Source organism: Grampus griseus (assembly GCF_964374135.1).
Source record: "Grampus griseus genome assembly, chromosome: 21".
Lineage (NCBI taxonomy): Eukaryota > Metazoa > Chordata > Mammalia > Artiodactyla > Delphinidae > Grampus > Grampus griseus.
In genome coordinates, this window is record NC_139015.1 from 16,809,599 (window position 1) to 16,836,751 (window position 27,153).

Sequence of the window (27,153 nt, forward strand, 5' to 3'; positions counted from 1 at the left end):
TATTTCTGAGTCTGGGCAGATGAAATGAACTGATAAGATAATTAAAACTCTGTTTATATATGAATCACAGTCATTTGTAGGCATAGAATTTTCCTCTGTTCCTTGTTCCTTAATGGAAAGTGGGTCAGCCAGAGACACTACTTAATATGAGGAAAAAACTAGACATGTAAAGACAGTGAACATTAAAGTAACAATTAGAATTGTGCAGAAAGAACAAGAAATGCTGGCTCTTCCAAGCAAGGCGACTGAGCAATTACACGTGTATACTGAAACAAGCGAAATCCAGAGGCAATTATTTCTTTGACAGATAAAGAACGAGTTTTTTATATTAAAGAAAGTTGAGCAAGAAACATGCCAATCTAATTCTGAATAAATATGAGAATGTTCTGTATGTAGTATATAAGACAGATGTAACTAAAAAATAGAAGAGCATGGCCACTATAAGAAAAATGTCTCAAGTTTAATAAATCTTCTCTCTGGTTGGTTGATATGTCATTATTTTTCATATCTTGATTTTTTTAAAAACTGAAGTATAGTTGATTTACAATGTTTTAGTTTCTGGTGTATAGCAAAGTGATTCAGTTATACATATATATATATATATTCTTTTTCATATTCTTTTGCATTATAGTTTATTACAGGATACTGAATATAGTTCCCTGTGCTATACAGTAGGACCTTGTTATTTTTCTATTTTATACATAGTAGTTTGTATTGAGGGTTTTTTTTTTTTTACACATTTCAAATAGTCAAATAAGCCACAATTCTGGAATAAATTCTAAAGCGTAAATGAGTATGTCAATTTAAATGAAAATGCAATTCAGGGCTGTATGCAGGATATACATTTATTAACAGTGAAAAAGCATTTACCCAAAGTGAATGTTACAAAATACAAAGAGTACCTGCTGCACAGTCTGGCGAGCTCACTCTTTTAGGCATTATTTCAACCTGCGAGGTTTCTCTCTCACTCATTTTGACCTTTTCTTCCTCTTTTATCTCTAACCAAATTTTTAACTTAAAAATGAAGACAAACAGTAATATTCAATGCCTAACCCTTTAGCAACAGTTACCAGGGAAAAACATATTAAACAAGTTATCTGCTCTCAAGTCCTAGGTATTTTAAAACTAAATTATCTACTATAATAGAAAAAAACAGACCATATTACAACAGCTATAACATAAGTCAAATAAGCAAGTTTGATAAGGTTCACAGATACTACAGTAATAACTAAGGTATAAGTACAACGCTTCCACTGTATCGATCTTTAAAATGCATGCAGAGAGAGAGACAGACAGTCTTAATATGTAAGGCTTGGCTTGAGTATCAAAATGAAGTTTCTGTACAGAGTCTAGAAAACAAATACAGAACTTAAGTATACATATAATGTAACTTATGTTTCAATTTCCCTGAAGTCAAGCCAATTGAATAAGAATTCCTGTTTCTGGGATGATAGTTTTCTGAATAAGTTTTACTAATTCAGAAAGTTGGAGATATATGTCTCACATAATTTAAGTTATGGAGCAATATAGTCAATGCCCTCATAGGGAAATCCTCATTTAATACTCCCTGACTGGACATTATACTTTTACACTGAGGTATCAGGCAAGAATTTCAAAGGAATACCAACCAAATTCTTTTCTTATGGGATACTTCAGTTAATTGTTGACAAATTTAAAAGACTATTTGGAACAATTCTTCATATTTTATTCAAGAAAGAATCTGTAAAGATGACTTAATTGTTAACTGGCTATGTGAAGCCTTACTGGGTATGTGGCAAGTCTGGGATCTAAAGCTACACCACCTTTAAAAGCTGATTTACTTCATGACAAAGAGGTCATGTAGATTTCCGTTACTCAAAACTTCCTCTGCGAACCTGCTTCTCTCTCACTGCATACAGAAGCAACTGCTATGCTTTGGCTAAACTATCATCTCAAAATGCAAGGTTGTCCGAAGGCATATAGAACTTTAATGTGCTGGTACATAAATTTAGTTCTATTAATCTCTACTTTAAAGATCTTGGTTTTCCTTTTAAAATTAATCACAATGTTACTTTACTTGGCTGTGCAGAAATACTAATTATAGAAAACTTTTTTTTTTTTACTTTTAGACTGAGGCAACACAGATATGAATTGAAATTCTAGAAAATATTTATCTAATAGATAATTATGTTAAGTTCTACGTACTAAGGACAAGTGTTCTAAACTTATTATCCAATTTGAATAGAATATTAATATATCTTCTACAATAACCTGGAAACCTTTATAACCTGCCCTATTCTTGCACAGGAATAAGACATGCAAGTATCTAAAAGAACATTAGACCCAATAGCAGCAACACTGGCATTATTTGGAAGCCTGGCCTAAAGGCTGGGCTTTACAATAAATAGTATATTTCTCTAACTCTTGACCATTGCTCTTTGAATAGCCTAATTATACAGAACAGTGACTTGCTGTATAGAATTCAACATAATTTCCAAAAAAGATAGTTTACAGGTTAAGTCCAAACTTTATTTAAAACTACATTTTAAATTTAACGTTACCAAACATCACAATGGGGAAAAAAAATCAAGACCAAAAAAAATGACAGAAAGAAAAAGAAAAAAAACCCACAGTGTATCAAGGCTTGAATCTGTCCAGAATTCAGTTTTTGATGTTTTAAACTGCCATGGGCAGAAATTAGCACACCTACCAAAAATGCAGTGTCAAACTAATTTACATTTTTTACAGATCAAAACAGATGTTTATTTAGTGCCATTTCCATATATGCATTGACTATGTAAAGAGAGAGTTAGATGAGCCTCTGAAGACATCTCATGTACTTTGGGCTCCCACTGTTTCTGAAAAACAGAATCATAGTTAATGCCTTATAAATTACTTACTAAGTTAAGACCTTATAGAATTTAGTTTAATACTGCTCTCTTCCATTAAAACTTTCACTTCTAATATGAAGTTATTACAAAAGAAACTTAGTTTGCTACAATAATTCCCTGATAACACACAGCAAGAGTTTAAAAGGCACAGGTAAGGGTTTCCATTTTAAGACGGCAGACTAAGCAGATACTTCCTCTCTCTCCAAAAGAAAGCCCCACTAGAAAAAAAAAGATATAAAAATGAATAAACCCAGACCAACAGAAGAAGACTGGCTGTGAGAGAACAGAGGATGGCGAACCACAAGTTCCCAGGATGCTCAAAGGAGACGGAGGCACAGAGAAGAGGGGAGGAAGCTGCAGCCTAGACACACTAGGACAGGCGGCAGTGCAGAGGGTACCAACTGAGTCCTAACAGGCAGAAATGGGCTGAAGAGTGAGGAATTAACTGAAGGTTTGACATTTGGTTTGCACTTCTCTTCACCCTATTTCTTAAAAAAAAAAACAAAAAATCTTATATGAGTTTAATCAACTGATGAATTGATGAACAAAAAGAAATCTTTGAACTTGATGCAAGAAATGTGCTCCTCTGAGTGGCCCTTGGGTTGTGCTATTAGACCCATAAAGAAGGAAATCTGGGACTATCACTTGGCTCTGCAACAAACCATATTTATATAGAATCATCTTCAGGAAATTATAGAAGATTCAATTATTATAGTTACAAAAACAGAATGTAAGTGTGTTTACTTTAATAATGTTAATAACGTAAGAATATGAGTAAAACTGAACAGAGAAGGCAGAAGGAAAAGGGGAGGAGCAAGTAGTTGGGTAATGACCAAAGTTGATGGAACTAGAAAATGTATATATTTATAAGAACAAAGGTAACAGGAAAACCAAAAATATAAACACTGAAAGAAGAAGAGGTAGGTCTAAATACTTTCCGTTTGGGAGACAGGAAAATTATCTAATTTTTAAAATTAAGAAAAATTATAAGAATAGTATTCAGAGATCTAGAGGGTCTCCTCCAAAAGAACTGAAAACCAATAATTAAAAGAAACGGGCTCTTGCCAATCATCACTAACTGCTTTATACCTTTCTTTCTTAAGCCATGTGCATATATTACTTTGTTAAAACTAAAAACAGGGGCTTCCCTGGTGGCGCAGTGGTTGGGAGTCCGCCTGCCGATGCAGGGGACACGGGTTCGTGCCCCGATCCGGGAGGATCCCACATGCCGCGAAGCGGCTGGGCCCGTGAGCCATGGCCGCTGAGCCTGCGTGTCCAGAGCCTGTGCTCCGCGGCAGGAGAGGCCACAACAGTGAGAGGCCCGCATACCGCAAAAAAAACCCAAAAAAACCCTAAAAACAGAAAAAAATTATCTGATAATACTATTTTATAAATTGGGCAGCTGAACGAATTTTTATAGAACTACGCTTCCTTTCTAATATTTATCTTAGATATTCCAGGTACTAGTAGCACATTTAAAAAACAAAACAAAATGACAGTATCAAGATTCAGTAGCTTTTCAATATGATATGGTTAAAAATGATAACTCTTACCAGGTTCTTTTAGTGTCTGAGAATTCCCAGCTAGTTCTTCAGTCTGCATTTCACGTAATATTTCACCAGATAAATGGTTTTTCTGTTCTTCTTCTACCATTTTCTTCCTTAGATCTGCCTTTAGAATGAAAATTAAAAATACAAAATCATTTTTCACCTTAACAATATTTGTTATATAAAGACAACTTTAATTAAAGAGAGCAAAATACCTCTGAATATATTGTCAGTTTAAGTGGTAAATCTTCAACTTTCACAAAGTCTTCTTCATCAGATTTTTGACTTATGTTACCAGATTCTGCTTCCTATAAGATTAACAAATTATATTTAATGACGGCAATCCACTCTATCTCTGGATCTAAACCAAAGTAATCCATGCCAGGAGATAAAGCGGATTCTTACATGTGTATATATGTCAGTAATTCTATCATATTTGCTTTTCTTCTATATTCAGCTCAGTGAATAGAACAGAAATCTAGAGTTCACGAGAAGAGCTACACACTTGCAACTATGGGCACACAGTCAAGCTTTTCTGTCCCCATTTTATAAAACAAAGAGCCAGTTCACATAGGTTAGAGGAAAAAATAGTAATAGTAATACTGAGGGCTAAAATAATTAGAACTACTCTTATTACTTGATATGTTTATAGAATGCATCAGAATTGTATCCAGCAGAATATAAGTAAACATTTACAGTCTGTCTTCCTTCCTTCCTTCCTTTTTTCTTTCTCTCCCTCTTCCTATCCCTCTCCCTCTCCCTCTCTCTCTTTCTGGCTGTCTTGGGTCTTCATTGCTGCGCGCAGGCTTTCTCTAGTTGCGGTGAGTGGGGGCTTCGTTGCGGTGTGCAGGCTTCTCATTGTGGTGGCTTCTCTTGTTGCAGAGCATGGGCTCTAGGTGCATGGGCTCAGTAGTTGTGGCTCGTGGGTACTAGAGCACAGGCTCAGTAGTTGTGGCACATGGGCTTAGTTGCTCCGCAGCCTGTGGGATCTTCCCAGACCAGGGCTCGAACCCGTGTACCCTGCATGGGCAGGCGGATTCTTAACCACTGTGCCACCAGCGAAGCCCCTACAGACTTTCAGTATCAACTCCAGAGGTTCAAACAGAAAGATGAGGTATGAACTTAGTAACTCACAAAAGTTACTAAAAAACACCTCACACTGTTTTCCTGAAAACTGAAGTCTTTTATTCTCCTAGTTCTTTGATTTTTAATAGTATCATCACTCTACCAATTACCCAGTAGAAACCTTAGGTTTTTCTTTTTCTTGAAACATTTCTCACCCATGTCTCTCTATTCAGCTCATTTTGTATTTATATGATAATGGAGGCTCCTAACACAGCTTCCTTGACAACACTTCTTACATAGTCATCGGATTCATCTTCAAAAACAGTGACTTTGACCATTTCACTTTCTTGCACAAAGACCTTCAGTAGTGTTCCCTGCCTAAAATTCAAATTCAAGACCCTCTAAGATCTAATTTCAAGTTAATTTTGATTGAATGCCTCCTACAGTAATTCTATGCACTCATCAAATGATAACAAGAACAAATCTAGTAACTTTCAGTTTTAAATGCAAAATTTTACAGGTAGTGAAGCAAATAAAACAATTAAGAGAGTACTCTTTCTACGAATGTTTTGAAGTATTATAAGCCCCCTTGCTGAGAAGCTGTGAAATCATAAGTATATCTTTGGGCAGAAAACTGATGTTAATTAAAAAATATGTGAAACACATTCTTTAGACCTAAAGGTACATTATTACAAATCCCTTCATTTTTACTGACAAGAAAAAGTAAAGTATATACAACATATACAGCCCAAGGATCCACCAAAAAAAACCTATTTGCTATAAAATTAAATTGAAACAAACGTCCAGAGTAAAACTAAACTCAGCTACTTACATCATAAATGCAGATTTGCTAGCTTACTTTTCTGTCATTCCCTATACAGAGCTAGGGACTCTAGTGCTGTCAAACTGCTTTATTTCCCATCCCAAATGTAAACTTTCAGGGTTATCAAAGATTATGAAGTGTACCAAACTGTTGAGAAGTCAAGCGTGGATGGCGTAAGAGATGATTCACATATCACTACCCCTTTAGATCTGAACTTGAACTCCCTCAAGGTTTCCATATAAAACTCATCTCTTTGCTTCTCAAAACTATGAAAAGTGGAATTTTAGGTTTTGAGATGGTCATCTTAATTCACTATCACTCTTCTGTTCAAGTTTAAAATAAATCTGAGTAAGAAATAAAAATGTTCCGACAGTTTCTAAACCTAAACACAAAGCAGAGTTGTGTTTATATACTAGAAATGTTAACCTGAAAATGAAAAAATATGCACAGAAATGAAATGCAAATGATACATACATAGTCATTCACTAACACTGGAGATTCAGTATCAGGACTTCCAGCCAAAGAGCTTTCAGGAGTTTCCTGGGCAGATTTAACTTCTTTGACTCTAGGCACCAAGGTTTCAATTTCAGTTAAAGGTAAGGGCAAAGCGTTAGGCTGATTAGATGAATCGATGGTAGTAAGAGCGTCCTTTTGGACAGTGCTGTTTAAAGGTTGCTCATTTTCCAAGATATTGAGGTAACAGGGCTTCACAGGAGTGCTATCTTGGTCATCTGTCATCAAAAGAAAGTCTTAACATTAGTGTAATACAACTGTCATTAAATTTACTATTATACCAAATAAAGACTAAACAGTATAAATGAGAGTAATCAAGACATTTAAGACCCAAAAGAAAAGGCAACTAGAAATTATCCTTATCAATGGTTCCCAAATTTATTTGACCAGATTCATCTGGGGATGCTTTAAATATTAGATACCTGAAATGCACCTGATTTCTAATGAAATAGGATTTTCAGGAGTCAGGCCCAGGAATGGGTATTTTTTAATTTAATTTAATTTTTTAAATTTAATTTTTAAAATTTAACTTAATTTTTAAAAATCCCCCACATTGGTATCTAAAGATACATTCCTTACAAAATTTTTTTCTGTGTTTAAATATTTGTCAACTATTCTTTAACAGCTGTTGGCAGAAACAAAGCCCTCGTGTTTTCTACAAAGGATTTATGGAGAAAAAAAAGACATACATCAGGTCCAAAACACCTTTGAACTTCTAATGGAAGTTCAAAGAATTTAGATTTTTTTGTTTTTAAGCACATAAAGGGCACTTCAGATAATCTTAACATTGAAACTTATTTAGATTTCTTACCTTTACTAGTAGTGGGTTCTTGTTCCGATGGGACATTTTTGCTTTCCGCTGATTTTTCAAAATCATGCTGTGGAACCTGGAAGGAAGAAGTGATGTCTTAATAGTAGGGCCTAAATATATGGTCACTATACAGGAGATGCTTGGTAAGTGTGGTATGTCCACCCTGAGACCTCAGACAGGGGAATTTTAAAACACCTCCTAAAAGTGTTTCAGGGAGGAGGCGGTGGCTGCAGTTCCAAGGCAGCTCAGTACAAGGGCTCCTCTTCTTAGCCTCACAGTAACACAAGGAACTGAATGTTATGGACTCCACTAGTTTTCATTGTTTTTTTTCAGACCAGACTCTATCTTAAACTAAAAGACACCTATTTATATGCAGATGTTAAGTGAAAGGAAGAGGAAATGACGAGGAGGAGAGAAAGATGAACAGAGCTAAGTGCCTTCTGCAGGAGGACAGAAAACTGAAGACTCACCTCATAACTGGGTGTACCAGATTCTAGGAAGGAAGGAGTACAGTAGTGGGGTGGGAGCTGGTGACAAGGGGACGGTGCTGGTGGTTGTTTGAAGCTGTTTAAGAAATATGTGGACGTTTAGATTCCCTCTCCCAGGCTCAACAGAAAATGCGAGATTATGTTTTGGAGAAAATGAACTAGTGAGCCTCAGACCAGGGGCCACCAGGAAAGGGGTAGGCTGCAGAAAGCACAAGTGAAGACAGGATAAAGTGTCACACTGAAACAGAAAGATCTAGTGCAAGTCTGTATAGAGGTGGGACCCTCAGCCCTAATCCTACACCTAACTGCAGAACACCAACAGCCAAGGAGGCAGAAGGATACCGGAGGACCCTCCCTACTTTGGAGAAACTAAACCACCCCAGAGAAAAGACCAATAGGAATTAACATTTGAGATTTTCTGTCAAAAAGCTATACACTCGGCTACCCTATGGTGAAGCCCAAAAGAACCCCAACTGGCTTTTTGATGTATTATTCTTTAATATAAGCACCAAAGGTACAGTGGATATTTAAAGAAAGCCTCTAGGTGGGTAAGAGAAAATATTGCTTCGATGAGGTAATAGGGTGCTATAAAAAAGTAACAATCAGGAAAAAAGTACTTAGAAATTAAAAATGTAACAGCTGAAATAAAAATAATTTCACATAGGTATTAAGGTCAAAGAAATCTCCCAAAAAGTAAAAGAGAAAGAGCAATGAGACAATAAAAGAGAGGAAAAAATTAGATCAACCCTGAGAGCTAATAACGTTTGATAACATTTATTCCAGAAGAAAAGAAGAGAAAATGGTAAGGAAGAAATAAAGGAAATAAAAGAAAATTGACCAAACCTGAAGAACATGCTATATTGAAAAGACAACTGAGTACCTAGTGTAGTGAATGAAAAAAGACCTGCAACGATGTATATCACTGTAAAGTTTCAGAACTCTGGTGGGGGGATGGAGGGAAAGCTTCTAGAGCTAGAAAGAAAAAAAGATATATACAAAGAATCAGAATAAAGAAAGGCAATGGCAACACTGAAAACTAGAAGACGAGGACAGTGCCTTCAAAGACCTGAGGGAAAATGATTTTCAACACTGAAGCATTAAATTTTCTTAGACAATATAAAGTCTCAAAATATTCTTTGCACTCTTTCTTAGAGAGCTACTGGAGGATGTGCTCCACCAAAATGAGGTAATAAACCAAGGAAGAGAAAGGCAAGATTTGATTCCAGAAACTGAGATCTAATAGAGAACAACAAAGGGCATTCCCAGGCTGGTAGCTATTTAAAGGTCTAAAGAAGAGCCAAACCCAGAATGGAGCAGGAAAGGAGAATGCTCCAGGAAGGACAAAACTGACTAATTGGTTCATGTTGAAAATTCTACTGAGAGGTTTATAAAACTATTGATGGGCATAGCAAAGACTTGGGTTTGTGATGAAAGAAAAGAGAGTAAATAAAAATATTGAGACAATTATTAAATTCAGGTGAAAAAATGTATAAGACTTAGCAATAAATAATATTTGCTTAGCTCAACAGTCAGTAATAGTTACATATTTTGGTTAAATCTAAATATTTGGTTAAATACAGATTTAACCAAAAGGTATAATTAAATGAGGTGGACAGGATTAATATAATTAAATGAGGAGCCGTAAGTGACCTAAAAATCTTCACCTGCTATAATAGAAGTCAGTAGGTTATGCCTAATACATAAATGAATAAATGCACACACATATTATTCAGATGTAAGGAGGTAAACAGCAGAAGAAATCATAAAAAATTTTGCCTCTGGGGCAGGATGAGGTGAAGGTAGGAAAGGAAATGATTTTATTTTGTTACATACCACTTCCACGTATAACTAGAAAAAATAAAACTTAAAAATCCAGATCTTCTGAAGTAATCACATAGTTTTTTAGGACTTGTTATCAAAAAAACATTTTTTTTGAAGTGCTTTAAATGTAAACATTGCTAAATACAAAAATAATAATAGTGTTTAGGATTTCAATAAGAATATTAAAGTAGTTTGTATTCATGAAAATGAGAATGGTGAAGTTGTAAATTTTAACATCTGTAAAAAGAATCAGCTTTTTAGTAGTTACAGTAAGACTGGTGGAGGGTGTGTTAGTCTGCACTGGAATACCTGATCGTCGTGTTCATTTTCTTCTGTAGTTTCAGTGTTAGCCTGCAGTGAAGTCTGGACATCTACAGGTCCCTCTTCAAATTCTTCTATTTCTTCATCTTCATTCTCATCTTCTCCACTTCCATAATTAGTCAAAGCCTGAGTTTCAGCTTTGGACAAATCTAAGTTGATTAATAACACAATTTTTAGTAAAATTTCAGCTCTTAATAATAGCTACCATTTATTGCATTCCTGCATTGCTCAAGTGCTTTACATACAGTATCTGAAATCTTCAAAACAGTAAGTACTAGAAAACTGTGGTGTAGAAAGGACAGGTAATTTAGTCAGGGTCACACGGAAATTCAAATTCAGAGTTGTTTGACACCTAATTCTATAATCATTCCACTCCACCAAACTGTTTCAATAAGCGATCTATAAAGAACTAATGTATAAACCTAGTCTAGAGCCTTCAGACTTACTAATAGACACTGGACATTCTTCACTTTCTTCATCTTCCTCTTGATCAGAGACATCAGAGCTCACATTTTTGGGACCGTCACCATCATAAACCTCAGATGTTTGAGTCTGTGTAACTGTTTCAGTCTCATCCTTGTCCTAGCCACAAATAAATTTGAGTAATTAATTCCTTAAAGTACATTTTTCAAAGGTATATAGTACGTCTATCATAAAAATTAATAATAGTTATTATGTAATAAAAATATAAAGAATCATTTTAAATTTAGTTGTTTTTAGAAGAAAAGTCTGTCAGAAGAAAGGATATTTTATGATATACTCTGCTCTCAAACATTAAGGTAAAAGCTACTTAAGTTATTTAATCTTTTGTTTCAAAAGAATTATTAGCACATACTTTGTCTTCATCATCAATTTCTCCAGCAGGTGAGCCATGATCTCCTTCAAGAATCCTTTTGGCCTAAAAGCAAATCAATTAAGCAGAACTTAGGGGTAACCATTCATCATTACACTTAAGTACTCAGTAAACCTTAACAAATGCTGCAGTTTTTAACCATCATCCAAAGAGTTGAGTGTTTTCTTAGAAATGTAAATTCAACTCTTTCATTTAAATCTTTTAAACGAACAAAACAAAAAGCAACACTGTCTACCGGACATCTCCTTGGATGTGTAAGAAATATCAAGAACTTACTAAATCCAAAACAAAAATTTTGATTCCTTTCCTTCCAAAACCCCACCTTCCTTCAGTCTTCCCAATCTCAGTAAATGGCCCTTCATCCACCCAAATGCACAAGCCAGAAAACTAGGAACCAGCCTGTACTTTACTTTTATTATCCACACTGAAACTATCAGAATGCGTTATTGACTCAATCATCCAAAGGTACCTGTTGTTACACACTCAAAGATAAGACACATAATTTCTTACCTGGACTATTGCAACAGCCTTACAACTGGTCTCTCTGCTTCCATCTCTACTCTTCTACAATTCCTAATCAGTATCATATCCAGACAAATCTTAAACTGAGATTATGTCACTCCTCTATTCCAAACTTTCCCATGAGTTTCCATCATGCTTACAACAAAATAAAATATAAGGTCCCTACCACCGTTTCTAAGGTTCCATAACTTGGTCCTACCTACCTCTGTGTACCTCATCTCCTACATGCTCGTCTCTTTTCAAGTGTTCCTGCCTCCCTGGCCTTCTCTCTGTTCTCCAAAACACTCAATCCTGCCTTAAGAGTCTTTCTTTACACTTAACAGTTCTCTCTGCCTGGAATGCTCTTCCCTTTCATCTTCATTATAAACTCCTCTTGTCCCTCCATGGCTTACCTCCCTTTTCATCCCCTGAAGGAGCCTCGTGATTCCGCCATCTAAAGCAACCCTTCCTATCACTTTTTTATAGTATCATCCTCTTTTATTTTTTTCAAGCTCTAAGCAATGACTGAAATGATGTGAAACTTATTTATGTCTACAATAAAAACATTATGAAAAGTGTGAAAAAGATGGCTTGACTTTATCCACTTTAGGTTTCAGAAAGAAGGGTTATCTGTTTCTGTTTTGGGTCTTGACCTGCTTTCCCTCTCATGATTAGAGTCAAGAAAAGGGTGCTTGTCTAGGGAAAAAGCCTCCTGGTATGCCTTAAGTTGAGGGGAAAAAAACGTCCAATTACATATGTGATCAAGACTAATTTAACAGGGTATAAGCAGCTACAGGGATATACAACCAAAGTCCTAACTAATAACAAGCGTAAGTATTGGCTGCGGTGATAAATACTCCTGGGGCATCTACTGGGATTGGCAATAACCACTGCAGGCAGCTGGCCAAGGGCCGGATCCCAGCCCTCCTCTTTCTTCTGGAAACCTGCATAAGTGGCAATAACGTGAAGTGGCTATCTGATAATTCCGGCCACCTGTTCCTGCCTGCATTCCTGATTAACTCATATTACTAAAAAACCTACTTTTGCTGAGGTCAAGTATGATTTTAATTACTCATAATGATCAAGAGCTATATTTATATGCTAATTATAACTACTCCTAAAATCAAAATGCATGTAATTTACCTCTTTTGCATAAGACTGTATCACTCCAGCTGCTTCGATTTTCCTTTTGCATCTCTGTTTAACAGTTATACTATTATTATCCAAATCTTGCATGAGTTTAAAGAAAGCCAATTCATTAAATAACACTTCAGATATCTCTACAAGAAGATCTTCTCCACAATCTTTCAGTTTTCTACCAGCAAATTTTGCCAGTGAATCCTGTTCAAAGATAAACCAAATAGCTTTAAAGATTACAGTAAACTTCAACTGTGGGTAAAGCAATACAAACAACAAGTTTAAATTATAATACTCACCAATGAAAAAACAATATTATTACTTTTTAGTATTGAAAAACTTAAAACTAATGACTAAGGCTAAGAAAAGATATATTAATATTACTAAAAACATGACTAAGTGGGAATCTTGCTAGTTCTGCTTACAGAGTATACAAAAGAACAAATGGTCATCCTAGCTTTAGTCCCTATGTAATATAACTGCCAGCCACAAATATATAAGATAAGGGATTCCTAATCTCAGAAGAGGTCCCACGCAGTGCCAGAGGATATACATATAAACCACAGTGAAAAGCTGAAGTGCCATGAGAGAAGAAAATACCATTAGAATACTTTTCAAGTTTTCCCCTTTATGTAAGGCAGCCAATCATTCTAATTTAAATGTTCTCTTCAAAATCAGTCTAAAAGTAAACTTTAGTTCTATTTAAGTTGAAATATAGCATCATCAAATGAACAAGTCTGCTATATTCTACACAGTTTTTACAAAACCACTTTTATTTTTCTTTCTTCCTAAAAATATGGACTATGCTATTTAGAAAACAGGCAAACAACTATAATGATCAGTGCCCCCTCCCTCCCAAAAAACTACCTTATCTAGCACAGTGATGGAGAGAAGTACAAACCCTGGGTCCTTCATGAAAAAAAATTCATTGAATAGGTTTTGTAAGAGAAAAAGTAGAAGACAGTAATTTAATCTCTACCTCAAGAAGAATTTTCAACTCTGGGCAAGATTTAATGTAAACTAACTTTTATTCTTCATGTAGGTCTCCTTGTGAAAAAAATTAGGAATACGAAGAAAAGCAGTCGGATTTTCTTAGACTTAGGAAAAAAAAACCTTACGTGCAAATTAATATATGGAATCTTCCCACAATTATAACAGTAGACAGAACTGAGGAAGGGCTACATGGATCCTGATTAACAAAAACGTTTAAAGTATCAACAGTTTCTCTTTCAACCTGACTCTAAAATGGAGTTTTTTCTTTCTGTAGGAATAAGTTACCTAGTTAAATTTATAAAAATACATTTACCTAAAAATTATCCTAAACATTTTTAAACAATGCGCAACACCACAGATGTCTTACATTCCTTATGTGTTAGTACAACTAGATTAAATAGAGCCAGGACACTTTAGGATCTATTACTATAGATTTATATAGATTATATAGATTTATATAGATTATTATAGATTTCCTGAAATTTATACTTCAGTCTTATTAAAAACAAAATGAAAAATTATAGTGATGGAAAAGCACATCAACCTAGGGTTTTTAAAAATTTGATGGACAAAGTGAAAATACTATCTCTAAAACAAATTTAAATTAAACACAGAATAGGAAGCAAGGAAAAATTTTACAGGAAAATTCTGTAATACAGATGAAAAGAAAAACATATTTTCTAGTTTGGAGCAATAATACACATCACTGAACTATTTCAATGGGAAAACATACTGGTGAATTTAACTGTTAAGATGTTTATTATATGGAGTAATTATGGTATCCTTACTCATTAACACAGGGGTTCTCATCCTTGGCACTGTTAACCAGCCCCTCCCTGCCTGTTGGTCTGAGGACACTGCTAAATGTCTCCCGGGAGGCAAAATTGCCCCCAGTTACAAACCACTAACCGTCGCATAATTTAAAGTTACTGTTACAGCCTAAGAAGGCTCTACAATCAAAAGCTAGCTTCCGGCTTCTACAATTTCCCAGATTGGTAAAAAAAATTATTTTAGAAAATATCATGGAATACTTTTTAAACAATTCAAACTTGAAATGCTCTTACTGGGTAGAAGAAAAATCAAAACAAAATTTTATTAGAGTTGGGACAGGCCTTAGAGATGATAAAGTTAAATGAAGACACAGGCCCTAATCCAACTTTTTTTAACTAAGTAAGCAATAACCTAAGAAGTATTAAAATGTCATCCCAAATGGATGCTAGAATGAATATCTACTTGAATAAACTGTGTAATGCCAGAAAATGGCAGAAAAAAAAAATCCTAACCGCATGGTACTTATTGAAGTCATACAAGTACAAACTCTTACCTGTAATATACTTCCAAGTTGTTTATGAAAGAACTTTACAAACTCTTTGCTCTCATCGTTTTGCTGGGTAAGAGTCAAAACCATGCGTCTTACTGAGGTTAGAAGTTGAGAAGAGCATACTTCATCCATGTGCTCCTGAGAAAAGTCCTAGTTGGTTAGGATATAACTTATCTTGCTTAAAAAATATTAATCCACATAATGACATTGTATTTTTTTTGCATAAGCTCTTCAGCTTTTAGATGCACACTTGGAAACTTCGTTCATAAGAATAGCCAAGCTCCCGCGTACAAACATTAAAAGGTTTGCAAATTTTGATTCACTATAGCAGATAATAGCCAGTAAAAGAAACTGGCTGATTCAACATTTTCCATCACTTCCTTTCTGTACTTTAAGGAACTACTCATGCCATGGTTTCCATATTGCCTGTATTCCTATTTGCAGTTCAGTTCATTTCAACTACTCTCACCACCACACTTCACCTTCCACCCAACTTCCTCTGTGTTATCTTCTAACTTCTCTAAGCCTTGGCACTGCTGACATCCTGTGCATTGTAGGATATTTAGCAGCCCTCTGGCCTCTACCCACTAGAAGCTAATGGCACCCTCCACTCTCCCAAGTTCTGACAACTAAAAAACATACCCAGACATCACAAAATGTTATTAGGGTCAAAATCACAGCCAGTTGAGAACTACTGTCCTTTCTTAACAAGCCCCTTTGGGCAACTCTCTTCATCACCTTAATCTTCCTTTAGAAACATGTGCAATCTACATAATAATCCAAACCAGAGTTAACTTTCTGAGGTGAGTCCATAAAACATCCTTATCAAGTAACCTCAAGGTTCTGATCCTCTTTCTGCCACTAAACTCATTTGGGCAGGTCCTCTAACCTTGACTCAGGTTAAGTTTGTGGGGTTTTTTTCCCCTCCATTAAATGTGTGGCCAAAGGTGGCCAAACTAGATGATATCTAAGATCCCTTAAATCTAAGGATTGAAGCTCATTTTTAAAAAATTCATGTGTCAAGGCAGGCAATTAAAAAAAAAAGACAACAGTCCCTGTCTTCAAGGAATCAAATACCACTGGAGGAGTCAGATCATGAGCACATCAATCACTACAAGCTATGCACCGTCCAGTAGGTGATACTTTTAAACTGCAGGGACTGTTTCTTACTCATCACCTAGCACAGTTGCTAGCTCACAGGAGATACTCATTACTTGCTGAATAAATAAGGATCATAAAAGAAGCACACACTAGGTGCCCTAAAGAGCTGTGGTAGCACATCAGAGCTCTGAAGAAAGGTCAGTCAGGCAGAAAAGAGTGACAGCATTTTATATTTTCAATGATGACTAGTTGCACAAAGGGCTGATATATGAAAAAGAAATGGCAGGTATAGGAAATGTTGAGTAGTTTGAAATGAGTATTTATCTAGATGGAAAGCAGTGAGAGAGAAAGCTGGGAAACTAAACCATATGCAGTGGTGAAATCTCTCGACTTCAAAGATATGAATTAAGGTTATGCTATTGGAGAGAAGGAAGTAAAACTAACTGCTCTCAGGGGCAAAATCAATTTTTTCAAACATCAATTTTTGACTCACAGGTGATAGAGGGTAAGAGAAAGTTAGGAAGTCTAGCTTAGGTGACTGGGTGTAAGGTTGACACTAACAAAGAAGTTCTATAATCTTACCCAAAAAGTCAAGATTTGAAGTGAAATGAGACATCATAAAGTAGTTAAAATCACACCATTAGTCCTACTCATTTTGTTGGCCTCAGAAATTGTCTGAAATGCTAAATTTAGTAGGGGATCCTTATGAAAGGATATAACTTAATCAGACACAAAATTGTAAATGCAATAAAATTTCCTGAGATGGTCGCATTCCCTACACATAAAGCTAAATCATTTATATTTTTTAACACTTAGAAAATAACTGTACATATCAAATAAATATCACTACCAATATACCTAATTTAACCAAAAAGCCATGTTTAAAAGTATTTATTGAATTACAATAAAACAAAAACCTAAAAGAAAAAAGGCAATGCTTTGTTGTCTATGCCTAAGATAGAAGCAAGCAATACCTGAACAGTTTGTCAATTTACTTTAGGGAATGGTTTCAAACTCTTAAATGAATATCTACCTATCTATCTATAAGAATATATACATATTCTTATAATTTATAGGAATATAAATATGTGAGGGGGTGAATACATATTTTAATAAAGGCACAGGAATAACGGATGAAACTGATGTATTTGTCTTATCTCCTCAGATTCCCTTCATCTAGTCTCTGAAGTCCTTCTTGAGTGAAAATACTAAGAAATCGAGAAAGACATTATTCTAGTGGGGAGATACAGGCAAAAAAATTGTGATACTTTGTCATATGTACCAAGTATCCCAGAAGCAGTTACAAGAAGGAGAAATCCTGCCTGCAAGTACATGCTAACATACTTCAGCTGGGTCCTCAAGGGTGTGACTGCCAGAGGAAGGGTGAAGGGCATTCGAGGCAAAGGAAGTAACATGGGCAAGGTGCCTTTTTGACAATGTCAAGTAGGATACAAGGTATGTGGGAAGGAACAGTTATGAGGCTGGGACCAGGCTATAGAAGTTTTATAAGCAATGCTGAATCTGATCTGGATTCTATAGGCCAACTGTTTTCAAACTATATTTCAAACTACACTTGATCAGTTTGAAAACCAAAGTCAAGGTTTGGTGGATCCATTCACTTACTAATTAATTATTTACTGAGTACCTACTACCTGCATGTACTATACTTGGCACTGGTAAGACAGTAACCAAAACAGTTTAACATCTCTGATGTAAATCTTCCATTACTTCATGGAGCTTACATGTAACAAGAGAGACAGACAAAATAAATAAGCAAATATTAAATAGGTTATAAGGTGACAAGCACTATGAAGATAAAGAAAAGCAATAAGGAGTAGGGGAGATCTGCTCACCCAGTAAGTAACATTTGATTAAAGCCTTGAGGGTTCAAAGGAAAAAGCCATGCAGGTATGTGAAGGAAGAGCATTCCAGGTAGAAGTATCAGCAAGTGCCAAAGCCTTAAAAGTGTTAGCAACGCTAGCAGGAGAGTTGAAAGATTAGAAGAGGAAGCAGAGACAGAAAGAACCATTTGGAGCTGCTGTGGGTGCCCAGGAAAAGGCTAAGTTTTTCACTTTTCACATGGAATAATTTGGGCATAGACAGATGGATCCTCTCTCTCCTCTTGGCTATCACATCTCCTCAGAGAAAGCAGTTTCTATAATTGCCTTTACAAGGATCTCTCTTCTCTTAAAATATTCCAAAGGAAAAAAAAAATATTCCAAAGAAAGCAATTACTTCCACCAAGGGAAGAAATGTAACTATATGGAAACAACTTTCTGTTGTCAACATCCTACACATTGGCAAGTACAAGTAGCTTGTAAGAAATGAGCCCAATGACAACATATTTTGGAGTTTCCCACATCTGAATGAAAAGACCGTCTTTTCATTTTTAATTTTTTAAATTTCCACTTTAAATGAGAATGTAAAAGGGGCCATCTCAGAAAGAAGGCCTGGCTTGCACGCTTCTTTCTCTCCTCTTTTGTCATTAAACAAAATTAATGGTACAGCTTACTATTCTCACTGTTAGTAGGAATATAAATTGTTAACCTTTCTGAGGGACAATGCACATAAGGCCCCAAAGCCTTAAAAATATTCATACCCTTAAAGCTCGAAATTCTATGTCTAAGAATTATTTCTGAGGAAATAAAAATGGGATGTGTATTTAAATTTAGCTAAATCATTTAAGTATTGTTCATAATAGTGAAAAAGAAATCAGAATAAACATAAATGTTTAACAACAGGAACTGACAAAATAACAGGCAATTCTGTTCTATGAATACTCAGCACTCACAGTAGCAATCAACATAGCTCACTGCTGGCAGTCCTACTAGTCAACTCTGGCTCTTCCTCTTTTGCACAACTTTTATCCTGGGCCCCAGTTCTAGGCCACCTTCTCTTATCTAGTGCTGGGCTTTAGGTGACCCTACCTACTGTTAGTAGGACCGGATTTCCAAAATATATCCCAACTGTCTACTTCTCCCCATCTTTAGTGCCACACCCTTGTCTAAGCCATTATCATTTCTCACCTGTCTCATTGTTCTTCTGAGCCCTATATTTAATTCTCCACAAACAAACCAGACTTTGTTTCTCTCTTACTTAAAATCTTCTAGGAGTTTCCCTTCGAACTTCGAACAAAATCCAAACTCCTAACCATACCTATGATGTTCTATGTAACTGGCCCTTCCCCCTTCTCCAACATCATCTCACACAAATTTCCTACAGCCACATGATCCTTCATCCAGTTCCTTAACATGCCAAGCTGGCTTCTAATTTAAGGCCTTCCTCTCTCTGGCAGGATCTTGCCTTAAGCTGGCTCCTTATGCACACCCCTGTTTAAACGTTCCCTCTTTAAAATTTAGCCTTCCCTGATCATCCAGTCAAAAATAGACACCATCACATCACCATATTTTAATTCTCTGCATGGCATGTATGACTACCTGATATATATATCTACTTATATGTTTTATGTTTACTTGTTTTTTAATCCATATTCTCATCTTAGCATGTAAGCTCCATGTTAGCAAAGGTCTTGACTTGTTCACTACTATATGCCAGGTTTTGTGGACAAAGTAGGCATCTTACAAATATTTTTGAATGAATAATGAATCAACAGTGTGTAACCATTAAAAAATACGCTGTAGAAAACAGCAATTCAGAAAGATGTTTGTATTATTAATATCTGAAAAAAGAAGAATGCACAAATATATGGACAAAATATTACAGAAAGGTTGACAAAATATTGACAGGAGCTATCTCTGGGTGACAAAATTATGAGTGATTTTTAGTTTTCTCTTTTGTTTACCTATTTTCTTAATTTATTACAATGGAGTCTTTGGTATGAATTTTAAAAATAAATACAGAACAGTTTATTTATTTTTAAAAATTAATTGCTTACCTTCAAAAAGGGAATGACTTCTTTCATAATTGCTTTAATTTGCCGGTCCAGTTGCTGCGTATCAATTCTAGGACATGGGACGGTAGAAACTTCACTTACAGATTGCTGTGAACTATGATTTTCAATAACAGGAGTTTCCACTTTAAAAAAGAAAATGCTGTATTAGCACAATAAAGTCTATGATGTTATATGTATACACTTATGCAAAATTCTGAAGAATATTAAACTCTGATGATTTTATGCTAAAATAACATAATGGAACAGCCATGTAGTTCTAGTACCCCTGATAATTAAAAGAAAAGTGGTCCAAAAAATCCCCATTAGGGCTTGCCTGGTGGCGCAGTGGTTGAGAGTCCGCCTGCCGATGCAGGGGACGCGGGTTCTTGCCCCGGTCTGGGAAGATCCCACATGCCGCGGAGCGGCTGGGCCCGTGAGCCATGGCCGCTGAGCCTGCGCGCCCGGAGCCTGTGCTCCGCAACGGGAGAGGCCACAACAGTGAGAGGCCCCCGTACCGCAAAAAAAAAAAAATCCCCATTACACATCACATGGGGCTCTTATTTTTTTATATATGGAGCAATGAGTCTTACTTTTAATCAATTCAAGAACACACCTTCTAAACTATCAACCGTAGTCGGGGCAGCAGCACCATCCTCATCCTCAATAATCCTGCAGGTGCATCTGACATTTGTGTTACTTTCAGTCTCAGTCTTCATACGCTCATATTCTCTCATTCTGGCTAATGCTTGATCTAAGTGAATCACAGTGTTACCTGCATATGGAACAGAAATATTTCTAGAGGATATAAAAGCAAACTTTTTCATGTATTCCATAAAATTTATTAATAAAAAAATAATGTCTGAACATAGGTAAGAAAAACTACCTTTAACAAGTTCCAGATACTGTACTATTTGGGTACTTGGCATACACTATCACATTTACTTAATCCTTAAAATAACCCTATAAAGTAGATGATGGTACCCTCATTTTCACAGAACTTAAGTGACTGCCCAAGGTTTCACAGCCAGTTAAATACAGAATCAAGAATTGGAACCCAGGTCTCTCAGACTCTCAAGTCCATGAATACTTGGGTATAGTTTGATGTGCTACAGTCTGGAAAATGAATCAGGCACCTGGGCATCTTTCTTTTCTCTAATTTCCTTTCCAAATTTAGGACTTGGGTTTTTTTCTCTCTGACCTATGCAACCCTCTAAGCTTTTGTTTTACTACTGATGTAAAAAAATGCCATGTGCCATGCCTCAGAGTTACCTGGGTTTCCCACTATAAATTATATATGCTAAGAAATTTCAGTTCTTACCCAAATTATGAAGTTAACATTTTTATTGAAGACGTGATTGGATGAGGCATTGCTACCTCTGAATTTTTCCTACTAATTAACTGGAGATCTTAAAGGATGACCTTTAAGGGAAAGGAAATTAACATTCTCTGAACTTCTATTAGGCATGCTAGAGAGTTCTGTGTATTTTTCACAAGAACATAGCAAGGTAAATAGGACCTCATTTCCTTAGTATATGCAGAGAGTCAGAAAGGTTAGATGATTTGCCCAAAGTCAAAGAGTTAACAATTCTTGAATTTAGACTGATGGATGGATAGACTTTTAAGTCCACATTCTTTCCACCACATCTTGCCTTTCTGGACTTTTGTTTCCTTATCAATGCCATTCAAAGACTATATTAAAGTCGTGTTCTAAGATTATAAAAATTTTGCTTACCCAGATCATCTGTTGCAAAAGGCTCAAAATTTGAAGATACAGACATGACACTACCATTATCAGCATCATTTTGCTCACTTATTTTATGTGTTCCTCTCTCAAAGTTCTTCTCAAAAGTTTCCTAAGTTATAGTTTAAAAAAACAAATAAAAGTCACTAATATTTCTTTTAAAATTTTATGATTAATATTAAAAATTTAACATAGAAACTAAGTATTTGCATAAAACACTTAAAACTGTGATATAATGAAAGTTATAAAAAGTTGAATACAGAGTCACAGAGAATATTAAAATATTAAGTAATCTTGCAGAACACTTTGTCATTATGGAGATGAAAATACACAGGCCCAGCTACTAATTAAATTCTATCTTGGAAAAGGTAACATTATTTCTACACCATCAGAGAAACTCTATCTTCAAACTCTAACAATGCCTAGTACCTTACTATGATATCTGGTTGTCTCAGAAGAAAAACATGACAGCATATTCATATTTTTTAAAATTAACTTTATTGAAATATAATTTACATACAATGCAGCCATTAAGTGTACAGTTTGATGAGTTTTGAAAAATATATGCACCAACGCAACCATCTTTCCTAAATATAAAGACCATTTCCACCAGCCCAGAGAGTTCCTTTGTATCCTCTACACCCCACTCATATGATTTCTATTACCACACATTAGTTCTGCTGGTTCTAGAGCTTTATATAAAATGGAACCACTCATTATGTACTCTTCAGTGTCTGGCTTCTTTCACTCAGTATGTTTCTGAAATTAATCCATGTTGTTGTGTGTTTCAGAAGTTCATTATTTTTTAATGGCTGAAATAGTATTCCATTGTATGGATATACCACCGTTTGTTTATCCATTTATCTGCTGATGTTCCAGTTTGAGGCTATCATGACTAAAGATCCTATGAACATTAGTGTACAAGTATTTGTGGACATGTTTTCATTTCTCTTGGATGAGTACCTAGAAGAGAAATTGCTGGGTCACATGCCAAGTTTATGTTTAACTTTTTAAGAAACTGCCAAACTGCTTTCCAAAGTGGCTGTACAATTTTTACAATCCTACAAGCCGTGTGAGAGTTCCAACTGCTCCAAATTCACACCAATACTTCTTATTGTCAATCTTTTAAATTTCAGCCTTTCTAGTGGATGTGAGATAGTACCTCACGTAGTTCTGATTTGCACACTGGTCATTTACATATCTTCTTTTGTGAAGCATATGTTCAAATCTCTTGCCCATTTTTTTTGAGTTGATTTCTTACAATTGAGTTGTAGAAGTTCCTCATATAGTCAGGATTTGTCTTTTACACAGTCATTTGCCAGATATATGTACTGAGGTTGTTTTCTCCTAATGGTATCTTTTGAAAAGCAGAAAGATTTTATTTTTATGAAGGCTGATTTATCAATTTTTTTCTTATGTCAAAATCATGATTTTGTTTTCTTTTAGAAGTTTTATAGTTTTAACTTTTCCAGGACTGTAAGTAGTTTCAAATTAATTTTTGTGTATAGCGTGATTAGGAGACAGCCTCAATTATATTTTGACTGTAACTCATTTCACAATTGTGTTCTTTCCTAGCTACTCATCTTTTAAAGTTTTCTCTTAAATTATGAAATGACAGGTTTGTCCCTGATTAAAGGAAATGCAGGCATTAGGGAACATGTTTTAAGAAATGGAATCATTTTGCTACTCCTTTAAGTAAGACTTGAAGGTAGATGTACCTTTGCCATTTTATAGCACCCTGGAGGAGAAGATGCAAATTGTTTCTTCCTCTTCCTAAGTCTCAATTCCTCAACCTCCTTGACTATAATCCCCAGACGTCTACTTTAATTCTCTCTTTCACGGCATGAAGACTTTTACACGCTCTGAAAGGTATGTGTAAAAGCTCCATAAATGGAACTCAAAGGACCTTGGCCTAGAAATGTGGAGAATGAGACTCTATATCCATCCAGTATGGTAACCACTAGCCCTGCAGCTATTTAAATAAAATTTAAAATTTAGTTCCTCAATTCCAATAGTCACATTTCAAGTGCTCGATAGTGCCAATAGTGCCAATAGTCACATTTCAAGTGCTAATGGGTACTGTATTAGACAATGAAGATATAAGACATTTCCATCACTGTAGAAAGTTCTACTGGATAGCACTGCTCTAGATCTGCTAAGACACCTACTTATAACGTATTACTGTATCTTTAAATTTTAACTTTAAAACCTTGTCAGGTTAACTTTATCATAAATTGCAGCTTAATTTTCAAAATTTACTGTTGATGATGCAAACCAATGGGTTCAAATCCTTTAAAATAATTGGAAGTAATGCCGCCTATCTGAAATTTGGTTAAAAAGAAAGGCACTGGAGTTAAGGCTATAAAATTACTATAAAAAAGATTTCTAAGAACAGACACTCTTCATGCTCCCTCAGTAAGTTATTTCAGTGCCTAATCAACTTAAATGTAACCTAGTAGCTCCTATTTTTTATGTATACAGCTGGACCACTTTTCATTTCCCACGAAAAAAGAGAACACAATTTTCAATTAGTTAAAGTAACAATTAATCCCAAGTAGCAATTAGTTACATTAATTTGTATTTGCCATTATAAAGTCAACCAAAACCATGTAGTTCTTGCACACAGGTTTATGTTCATAGTAGTATAGGAGTTGGAGCCTAGTGAAGAAAAGTTTTAAGCAGGAAAGATGACTTGGGGAAGTATTGTTTTAAACATGAGTAAAATAAAAGAGCAAAAATTGAGAAAAAGTCCTCAATAATTGTAAGGAAATTACTATACATGAAGAAGAGAAGATGATCTTTTTGAGAAAACACTGTCTTTTCAGAAAAAAACGTGTATGTTATATTAACAATGGGCAGAAACACAGTAATATGTTTCCAACTCTATACCTATAGCAGGTATTTGCTAATCAATTATGACACTCTTATCCATGAATATCCAGGTGCTGAAGTTGGTATAAAAAAGAATGTACTGGGCTTCCCTGGTGGCGCAGTGGTTGAGAGTCTACCTGCCGATGCAGGGGACACAGGTTCGTGCCCCGGTCTGGGAAGATCCCACATGCCGTGGAGCGGCTGGGCCCGTGAGCCATGGCCGTTGAGCCTGCGCGTCCGGAGCCTGTGCTCCGCAACGGGAGAGGCCACAACAGTGAGTCCCGCGTACCGCAAAAAAATAAATAAATAAAAATAAAATAAAAAAGAATGTACTTGTTATCCCAGGACCACATATAATCTTTTACAACAGAATCAGGGTCTGAACCTTTAAATAGGTGATTTCAAATGCCTAGTTCATTATCTCCTCAATATCCTCGTAGTTTGCCATACAGTTATCCAATCCAGTATGTGTGAGGTAGGTGTTATTTGGAGGACATAGTTTATTGAAAATATACATTTTCCTCACCACTCTTTTCCATTTCCAGGCCCTTTTTATTTTACTCAAAATTTTCATCAATTTTAATATATTAAATTACATTTTCTTCCAGGCTTTCTTTTGTCTAGGCTTCTCTTCTAACTCAAAGACTAACTCAATTTATCTTGTATTTACTCAAGGGTTCTTTGATCTAACTGCTGTCTGGTTTACTCAATGTCTTGAATGAAGACAACAATTTTTACTGAGTGTCTATTATGACTCAACTCCTATGTTGGACAAAGGAGATATAAATATGGCTATTTCAGACCTTATAACTTATTAATTTTTGGTGTTTGACTGCTGTCATATTGTGACTGAATTTTATACCTCACCTCAAAATAAAGCAATACACTACACTCAGCTTTTTAAAAAAGCTAAAAAACAAATATATTAGGTATACTCACAATTTATTAACAACCTACTTAACTTTTGTTAGCTGCATACTGAAATTATGTCTACAATTTCATTAATCATTATCAGCTTACATCATCAGTAGTAGCAAGGCTTTCACTGGGAGTAAGTTCTGAGTTTGATGCTATCCAAGTACCAGAATTCACTGACTTTACGTTTTCCCCTTCTTTTTCATGGTTCTCAGAAATATGTCTGGATACTATGTCCTAAATAAGGAAATAAGATAGATATGAAAAACATTAGTGTTTAATCACAAAATTAAAAGTAGAAGTAGATACCAGAACAAATGCAATACTCCTGACCTCAAAGGTTAACTATGAGGAAGACATAACATTTAGGATAAAACACTAAAAAACTGCTCAGAAAAAGACTTTATCTAAAGCTACATAAGCTATATAAGATTATTAAAATGGCATGGAAATACATAAAAAAACAGATCAAAATACTTATGGAACAAGGACATACTTCAGTCTAAGAAAGTAACCAGACAGAATGGTGAAAAATGGCAGTACCAGAAAGCGTAGGGGAAAAAATGTTAGATACCTGCAATGCATATAAAGCCCTCTGTCTCAAATAGTCTGTATTCAGTAGCTGAAGTTCATGGAAGAGTTCAATAAGAAAATGTGGACGAGATTCATTTTGAGAAATCAACGTAGCTACTTCAGAATAAATGGTATCCCGCAAAGCTTCAAACATGGAAAAATCACTCCCGGTTTCTGGAAGATATAAAGAGATCAGGAAGTTAATATTGATGAAATACATTCCTATTTCTTTTAACTTGCAACATTACTCTCACCTTTAAACTACTTAAAACACAATTCTATTTCAGAGCTTTTAAAGTAGAATAAAAATCTTAAAATTACCAAGAAAAAAATAATCTTAAAAATATCAAGATATACACTAAATATTTACTAGAGAAATAACATTACTTAGCATTACTTAGAGCAAAGTTATTTCTCAATGGAAAATTTTACACATTTCATAGGAATAATCAGTGGAAATCTTTCAGCACTTGAATGAAATAAGCAAATTGCAAACAATTTTCTTTTTTTGCTAATATGAATTTTTTTACAGAAAAGGAAATTCGTTTATTTTGTTAATGTTGAGAACTAAATGCTGCCAAGGAAACATACTATTTTAAGGCTTATCTAGTTAGGTCTACTGATTCTCAAATCTCCGCAATCATGCTGTATTGATGAAAAACTGAATTTGTAACTATAACAAAATAGGTCAATTTTACTACAGTGTCTTACTGACATACTCATTATAAGTTGGAGCAAGCAGTGAGGATAATGAAGTTTTCAGTTTCACAGAATCTAGGCATCACTCTTATTTAGCAACAATTCTGCTACATATATTTGTTTATAGCAAAGAATTATCACCCTTAAAGGTATACACTCATACCTTTACTTTTAACAGCACAAATTAGGAACTGTTTCCATTTTGAGTTCTCTACCGAAAAAAAAAAAATTTCCCAGTGTTCTTCTAGCTATCAAATTCTGTAAACTTTCTAGAGTAACAGTAGAACCACAAGCAGC

General features: G+C 35.2%; 1 protein-coding gene across 21 annotated transcripts in view; it reads right to left on the reverse strand.

Moving 5' to 3' along the window:
- The window catches only part of PCM1 (pericentriolar material 1), a 113,870-nt gene that overhangs the window by 24,390 nt on the left and 62,327 nt on the right, over positions 1-27,153 (reverse strand). For 19 of the 21 annotated variants that reach the window (XM_082680276.1, XM_082680257.1, XM_082680263.1 and 16 more), the window contains 15 exons: positions 26,159-26,331; positions 25,690-25,821; positions 21,790-21,910; positions 20,671-20,829; positions 20,061-20,200; positions 15,068-15,202; positions 12,757-12,954; positions 11,095-11,157; positions 10,706-10,841; positions 10,248-10,408; positions 7,630-7,705; positions 6,780-7,036; positions 4,633-4,725; positions 4,424-4,541; positions 839-2,837 (listed from right to left, as the gene is read on the reverse strand). In XM_082680276.1, the coding sequence (XP_082536402.1) occupies positions 2,812-2,837; positions 4,424-4,541; positions 4,633-4,725; positions 6,780-7,036; positions 7,630-7,705; positions 10,248-10,408; positions 10,706-10,841; positions 11,095-11,157; positions 12,757-12,954; positions 15,068-15,202; positions 20,061-20,200; positions 20,671-20,829; positions 21,790-21,910; positions 25,690-25,821; positions 26,159-26,331 (1,988 nt within the window). In that variant the 3' untranslated portion in view covers positions 839-2,811. The other 2 variants (XM_082680273.1, XM_082680271.1) reach the window with 2 other exon arrangements.